The sequence below is a fragment of the Coloeus monedula genome, assembly GCF_965178545.1.
Source record: "Coloeus monedula genome assembly, chromosome: 21".
In the NCBI taxonomy this organism is placed as follows: domain Eukaryota; kingdom Metazoa; phylum Chordata; class Aves; order Passeriformes; family Corvidae; genus Coloeus; species Coloeus monedula.
Genome location: NC_138801.1, coordinates 4403369 through 4411576, shown reverse-complemented (window position 1 = coordinate 4411576; position 8208 = coordinate 4403369). Strand labels below are relative to the sequence as shown.

The following is an 8208-nucleotide window of genomic DNA, read 5'->3' as shown; positions in this document are numbered from 1 at the left end:
TGGCTTCCATGCCGAGAGGAACTTCCCGCATCCAGATACAGCGTGCAGAGTGGGATCATCCCTGTTACTGTCTGGATCTCCTTCGACTGGAGCATTTTTAGATGAGGAGTTTCCATGCTGAGCCCGAGAGCCACCCCTAGCCCAGTAGCTGCCTTCCTCGGGACTCTCGGCACTGCCCTCGCCCAGGGATCCCGCGCTTGGCCGCAGCTGCCATGCTCTACCTGGCTGCTCTCCTCGTGCACTGTGTCCCCTTGGCCATGGGACAGTATGACATTTGCAAGTCCTGGGTGACCACGGACGATGGCCCATCATGGGAGTTCTATGCTTGTCAGCCCAAGGCCATGCGGATGAAGGATTACGTGACCGTGCGGGTGGACCCGGCAGGAATCACCTGTGGGGACCCTCCAGAGAGGTTCTGCACCCATGTAAGTGTTTCCCTCCTTATTTGCTGGCTTAGAACAGACTCTGCTGGTGGCTGGAGGCAGTGTCCAGCCCAGGTGCCACTGTCAGGACATTCTGGGTCAGGGTGGCCACAGCGGCCACTGCCTGGAGCTGTCAGTCTGCAAAGAGGGGAGGAGGCACGCTGCCCATGCCGGTGCTGTGCCAGTCCTGCGGCAGGGATGGTGCTGGCATGCTGAGGGGAGGGTGAGGAGGAGCCAGGGAGGGCTGAACAAGTCCCGGGTAAGGTCTGGATTTTGGAAAAGCCCTGCCCCTGCAAGCACACGAGGTGAGCTGCTCCTCTACTTGCTAAAGCGTGTGGGGTGTGCTCGCCAGTCCCATCCCAAAGGGCTGCTCCAGCACTGGGATTTTATAGGATATGGGTGTGTGGTCTCGGTTCGAGGCAGAGTGAAGGGCAGGGCAGTGGGGTAGTTTGGCCCCTGCACACCCACAGCTCTGGCAGTTGGTCTGACAGCCACAAATTTCACTGAAGCCCCTGAAAATGTGGTTCTCCCTCTCTTCTAGGCTCCACATGAAAGGGCTCTGTGGACAGACATTTGCCCTTGTAGTTAAAATCTTTAACTTATTTTCTCTTAAATATTAATCATTGCATTTCATTCCGTGCACCACAAAGCTCAGCAGGAACATTTGATTTATAATTCACAAGGCTTTACATTGTTAAAGAGTTCAGGGGTCAAAGCAAAGAGCAAAACAGTAATGCCCCCTCCCAAAGGTCCCCCAGGAGTGGTCCAAGCACACATTTAAGGGACAGACACCAAGCCAGCCCATGCTGGCAGGGTTTCCACTGGGTTGAGCACTGGACAAGGAGTGTCTTCTAAAAGAGTTTATTTTATAGAGTTTTATTATAACAAGAAGGGGAATTCTCCCTCTAAATCAGTGCAGGGAGTCCCATTTTTTATTGCCAGTGCTACCCCATGCCTCAGTTTGCCACCAAATAAATACCCTGGGCCCAGACAGCTCAGGGCACCTCTTGAAAATCCAAGACAAAAATGTTCTTTGACACCAAGGAATGCCAAACATTTATGACCATCAGAACATGCTGCCAGTAGTTAGCCAGTTCCCTCCAGCCTCAGGGCTCTCATTAGTACCAGGGAAGACATTTCCACTAATTCCAGATAAGTAGCAACTTTTCCTTTTAAAAGATCATTTGAAAAGAAAGATTAAGTCCAAGGTTGCAAATAAAACCGTTAACTATTGATGGGTCAGTCTGTATTTCCATTTATCTGACTGACTGCAGAAGGATTAAAAGAACACCAGATTGCTTCCACTACACTCAGTGCAGCTCCTTGCAACCCCTCTCTGGTTAAGGATGCTCCAGACTTCAGCTCCACTGACCTCCAAGGAAGCAAAAGACACAAACTGCAATCAGCTCTCTGCATCTCTTGATTCAGTCAATACTGAGCTGAAATCTTTCTATTCTGGGCACCAGCAGTATTTCCTTGTAGCGTACGCCTGCCATGTGCTCTAACACTTGCAAACACCGTGTACAGCCGTGAATGAGAGCTGCACAAATGCAAAACATGGATTCGCCTTCCTGTCCCTGCCTCACCCCAGCCTGGCCTGGCTCTCGCCTCCCAAAACAGAAACCAGCACTCACAGCAACATCCCTGAGCAATTCCCTGGTGAAGAACCAGGCTAAGAACAGGAATAATATGTTGCAAGGTATTTTTTAGATTTTTTGGGATAGGTTTGTGAAATCCCACTGTATTCACGGCCCTTTCTCCCCCATCTTACACCAGTGCTGTTCTCTCCAGAGGACTGACTTATAAAAATGAAGCAGAGGAAGAGCAGCCCTGCTGAGGTGAGCAAGGAGCCCACCCAGCACTGAGTGCACAGAGCAGGAGCTGGCTGCAGGAGAGATCCAGGCTCCAGTCCAGCCTTAGGACTGGAGTGGTGTGGGCTGGGAGGCCATCAAGGTAAATTTTCATGGCCTCTATCACCGAGAATGACATGTGGCCACTTACTGCTGAGCATCCCCTTATGGTCAGTGGAAAGTGGAATCAGCAAGAAATGGCCCTTCCATTGCCGGTGCTGGGTGGTGACTTGACACCTATTGACGTGCAGGGAGAGGGAGCGGTGCCCGCAGAGGATGTGAGCGGAGTTCTGCTCCCCCTGCACTAAGGAAGTGCTGGACAAAAATCGATGTCTCTGCCCACGGATCGTTACAAGCTCCGAGCCCCGGCCTCGCTGCGAGAGGGGAGGGCGAGCAGCTCGCACAAACCCGGAGCAGCTCCTCGCTGCCAACCTGCTCAGGTGCCTTTTGGTGTCCTGTTATCCTTTCTCTTCAGGTTTTAATTATTTCCTTGTAACAGGTGGGTTCTCATAGGAGCCTGGCTTTCCAGCAGAGAAGTTCTTACGGTGACTGTATTGCTTTCTTAGGTGTCTTTCAAAACAGCAGGGGACTGTCCGTGCAGTTAAACTCGCGTTACTCAGAATTAAGCACAGCCCAGCGGGGCTCCTGCCCTGCTCAGACAGCTGCAATCAAAACTAAAGACACACAAACACCCCTCCATGCTCAAGGCAGCCAGACAGGAATGAGCTGCACCATATCCCTGTGCAGGGCAGCGCTGTGGGCAGGCGAGGAGCAGAGTCCTGGTGACAGCCAGGACCTTGTCAGACAGCGAGTGTGTCCTGCGAGGCTGCACAGCCCACGGGACCACGCACTGCCCTGCCACAGCTCCAGCAGTGCTCACAACACTCCTGCACGAGGAGGCTTCAAGAGATGGCAGGAATTATTTGGAGGACCGTCCTTTGTGTTTTGTAGCAATTCTGGTCACATCTGGCTGCTTCCTTCTCATTGGGAAGCGTTTTGCTGCTTATTAAAGTCAAGGGGGTTTGCTTTTTCCACAGTTTCTGAACCTGTTCCTATTCATGTCAATGCCTTTGTGGCAGGGTCACCTGAAAAATGAATTGTACTTTGCCTCCTGGCAGGGCAGGGGGAGTGGTGGGAGCAGGAAGACAGATGGATAAGTAAATAAAAGCCTGAATGAAACTGAAAGTGTGACTGAAAACTAATAGGGAACAGATCTTTTAACCAAGGATGTCGAGGGAGTGGTGAGACTTCAAAGATCACATACAGGGCACGGCACGGAGCAGATGAATGTGGATTTCAGAGGAGAGGGGTTTGCAGGGCAGGCACAGCTGGGAAATGGCCAAGCTGCACATCCACATGGGACAGAGGGGAGATGTGGTGTTCCTTCACCTTCCCACCCTCCTGGGCAGGAGGAGGAGGGTGGCACAGCTGGCAGGCTGCTCCCAGGTGCTCAGATACTCTGAGATGCTGAAGCACTTCTTTGATACGGAGCAGGGACCTTCGGGAGTTTCACTTTCAAGCGTCAGCATTTCGCACACAGGATAAAAATTCCTCAGGTTTTGTTGGGAATTCACACACAGGGAGTGCAGTGGGGAGCAAGCAGACACCAAAGTCCCAGCTCCAAATAGGTTTGCAGCTCAAGGGGTTTCCAAATCATTCCAGCAGAAGCAAGGAGAGGTGTCCATAGCACGCGGTCATTATGGGATGGTTTTGCTGCTCCTTGACATCCCAGTGAGAGCACAGGGAACCCACCTTGATGCAGGAATGGGAGCCTTTCCCCCCCCCACAAAGGTGTTGAGACAGTATTTCTTGTTCTGACAACACTCTTTGATGCAGGGCCGAGCTCTCAGCCCATATTGATGGGTCAGGGGTATTTTTATTTGGCGTCAGCATTGTTTCATCAGCTAATAGAGCTTGTTGACTTTGGCACAGGTACATGAAAGGAAAAGGCTTTATTTATTCATTACACATGCAGCCAAATTGGATGTTTGGTTTAATTCTTAGCTAAACTTTTCTGAATGACATGTGGTTATAAGGTTTGTACTAAAGGACTATTTCTCCTGTGGACTCGGTGCTAAAATTGGAAAAAGCAGACAAACCTTTGGGCTAAGGAACCCTTTTCCCTGCATTCTTAGCCCATCTCATACAACTCTACCCAGCCATATCTTCATACACCTGTTTAGGTGCAAACAAGGGATTGTGGGTTTAGGGATGATTAAAAGCCAAAAGTTTTTCAAATAAGAAGGGAAAAGCCAAAGTTTTTAAAGGAAGAAAGGAAAAAGAGCTGCTTCAGCAGTGCTCTACCAAAAGCATTTTTAAAGATGCAGCGTGATCTGGTGGTTAAAGGATGGATTCATCCCTTCTGGTACCCTGAGCAGAGACCCACAGCCCTTTCCCAGCCCACCAGAGTTCTATCTTGTCTCAAGTATAACCAGGGGGCAAAGCACAAAGTATTCTCAGCCTTTTGACTGCCCTAGGGCTCAAGGACATCCTTTGGGCTAAGCAGAGCCTGTGTACAAGTCCAATGGAAAATCCTTTCCAAGAAAAGCGGATATTCTCCCTCCTCCTTGAATAAATCAGCGCTACCCACTGCTGGTTGCAAACCCATCCTTGGCCGTAGCAGAGGAAGTTGGAACTCCCCTTTGCCCTTCATTGTGGAACCCATATGGCCCTGGGGATGATCACTTTGCCTTTATGCCAAAATTCAGCAGCACAAGGAAGTCACTTTCTGCTGTCAAATCACCTGTGACACCCCAGGCAGGGTTGTAGGGACGGAAAGATGTGACTTTCTTTTCACAGCTGCAAAGTGCCAACAGCCCCTCTTCCCCCTTGAAGCCTCCAGTATGTTAAAATAACACCTGGAAAATGCTCCCCTTTCCTTTGAGGAAAGCCTGGAAAAGACAACTTGCTGCCATTTCTACCCAGAGGAAGGTTTCCCAACCCACCCCTTGCATCTGTTGTGACACTGCTTTTGAGTGTGGGAGAAAGAGCTGGAGCCTTTTGGTTCTGTTCCCACCCTTAATCACTCTTCAGCATCAGGGTTGCTGCAGAGGACACTGTTTGAAGCCGGGATCAGTGGCTCCTTGCCTTTGGGGCCAGACCCTTGGGTTGTACATTATTAGCTGCTCAGCAAATTACACACTGCTCTTCTCCTGCCACCGAGGCTACTCCGGAGTGTGGCAGCATTTTGGTGTTTTAAAAGGAAAGGCTTCACAGAAAAATGAAAGAATACAATTCAGCTTTAAATTAGAGAATGCTGAGCAAACGGGATTTTCCCTCAACAGCCTGTAACAATTTCCTTGAATGCCCAGTTCGGGATTCATCTTGTTGTAAAGTGGGATGCTACTCCCCTAACAAGGATCATTTCCACTTGCTGATGGAAAAGGCACGGCGATAAAAATGAAGCTGTCAAGCAGATTTAATTGGTACAGTGAGCAGAAAGTTTTCCCCCACCTTGAAGTTGTTCAAAGAGTAAACTACTTTTAAGAAAAGCTTTGCTCTTCAAAGGGAACAGTGTCCGGATGGGAAAAGCAGAAGAGAACGGACACTGAAGACTTGCTGGGAAGTGTGGTCAGAGCTGGGAGAGCAGATCTTACAGCAGCCCTTACACTCATATAGCAGCTCCAGGTACCAGAGGTTTCCACAGGCAATTTTTGAAGCCAGAGGTGTTCAGGGAAATCCTTCTTATTTATTATTTTAAAATTTGCATTGTATTCTATAGCATAGATATGATTTTCCACTAAACTTTAAAAGGAGTTCTCCCCACAGAAAATCCTGCCTGAGTTGGAAGGAGTGCTCTGATACCACGCTCTGGTTTCCCTGAGTGGAAGTCCAGTTCTAACCTTAGTTTCAGATCCCAAACCACCTTTTTACCATCACTTTTTGAGACATGGAGCTTCAGCTGACCCAGTTACTCAGGTAGTTCAACACAAAACACAGGTTTCTGTGCTAGAAAACACCAAAGAGGCTTTTTCCTCCCCAAACTGCACAGCGCTGCTGGGTGACCATTCTGGAGATGCCTCTGGGGAGAAGCGAATGCCTGCAAAGCCCCAGAAAACAGTAATTTGGACTTGCAGCCTTCACCCCACATAGATGAGCCATCCCCTGCAGCCTCAGACATGTCCCATGAGGTTCCCACTCATCCCCCATCTTCCAGGCAGGGCCACCAGCACGCCCAGAGGGGACACATTGCAGCGCTGACCCCGCTCCCACCCTGCTCCACTGCCCTGCCCTGCCCTTGCTCCAGCGTTTGGCACCGGTGCCTCTGACATCTGCTCTGTGCCACACACGGCCAGGCTTAGGGGAACCTCTGCCTTTTGGCTCCAGGGTGGATTTCTGCATTTCTCAGCCATCCCCCGGCAGGCTCCAGCCACAGGAGGGGCCTGGCCAGGGCTGCTGGCCCAGGAGCTCAGCACTGCAGAGCCACCAGGCTGGGTCTCATCCCCGCCGGCTCCCACCTCTCCCACTGGCTCACATCCATGCAGGAGCCTCTCAGGCAGCAGCCCTCCCTCTGCTGAGGGGCTCCACACACGGTGCCACCACTCCAGCCTCTGCCAAGCTGCTGCACATCCAGCACAAGCAATGTGGGGTCTCTGCTCCCCCACTGCTGAGCTCCACGTGGACGCTGCCACCGCTGTGTCCAGTCCTGCCTTGACACCTCCATGTCCCAAAGGGAGAATTAGCACAGATTCAACTGGTTTCTACTCCCAGCCAAAGGGTTTGTAACTCCCCATCTGCTGGCTGAGTCAGCTGCTTCAGCTCTGTAGTGCTGCCAGTCAGGAGGTTTGGGGAGCCCTGTCAAAGGGGAGGATCACTGTCCTGCCCTCAGGGACAGCCAGGACACGTTTTGGGCTGGCACAACTCAGTCCAAACCTCCAACAGGCACCTGCTGAATTGTTCCCCTGAAACAGAGCATAAAGAAGCCAAATGCTTTGCACCCAGCAGCAAGGGCAGAGTGCTTGATGCAGCAGTCGCAGGAGCCCTGATCAGAGGCTGGCGTGGTACCCATCACCCAACTGTGCCCCCTCCACAAAGGCTCTGGGGAATATCTGCACCTCCATTTGAGGAGCACAGCAGAGCCTCCGCTCCCTCCCCTTTCCCACCCCCGGGCTCTGCGTCCTGCCCTCCCCCATTCAAACTATCAGAGCCTCTCTTACAGAATAAATTATTAATAGCGGCGTAGCGAGCCTCTCTGCAAAGGCTGCATGTATTGAGCTTACAAGGCGCACAAGCTTTTAGAGAGCAGGACACTTTTCCTACTTCCTAAGCATTTTCTTAGTCCTGAATCAATAATGCACTCGCAGCCCTGCACACAGGTCGCTGCTGCTGTGCTCCTGCTGTTAGGGGCTGCGGACACAAATACATCTCTGTAGCAAAATGCAAGGGTTTAATAATCTGGCAGGGAAGGGATGGGGCGGAATCCAAGCAGCTTAATTTGTAAACAAGCTTCAGGGAAGTGCCTGGGAAGAGCAAAGCTTGCAACTCCCCGGTACAGAAAGTCCGGGTTTGGACACAAGCTACAAAGCAGTCAATGGGATTAAACTACCGCGATTTTGAACGCGTGCCCGTGGCTGCCAGCTGAGGGGTGTCTGGTTTACCAGCCTCTCATCCCAGGCTCTAGGTCACCCTGCAGTCCCCACTGCCAAAGGGGGAGGCTGAGGGGTGCAGCCCCGGCGGGGAGGTGGGGGTGGAGGTGAGCCCAGGGCGGCAGGAGGGATGGGGTTAGAGCGGCTCACCGGGGGATTAGCAGTTCACAAAGAAAGAGCTGCTCAAAAATGATGCCACGGGAGGCCGGGCTGCTGCGGGTGGTGTGTGTGTGTATCCCCAGCACAGATGAGATTATCTGCTTAGGAGTGGAATTTTCCGGGCGGAGTTAACCCTTGTGCCGCCCCCAAATCAGCTGCACACGCCTCTCTCGGGACAGGGTGCGGGGCAGG

The 8208-nt window shown here is 51.7% G+C and overlaps 1 protein-coding gene across 1 annotated transcript in view; it reads left to right on the top strand.

Moving 5' to 3' along the window:
* Positions 1 to 212: 212 nt before the first annotated feature.
* NTNG2 (netrin G2) overlaps positions 213 to 8208 on the top strand; it is a gene marked incomplete at both ends in the record, with an annotated part of 42557 nt that continues 34561 nt past the window's right edge. The window contains one exon of the mRNA XM_082295048.1: positions 213 to 425. Coding sequence (XP_082151174.1) covers positions 213 to 425 — 213 coding nt within the window. The remainder of the gene's footprint in view (positions 426 to 8208) is intronic.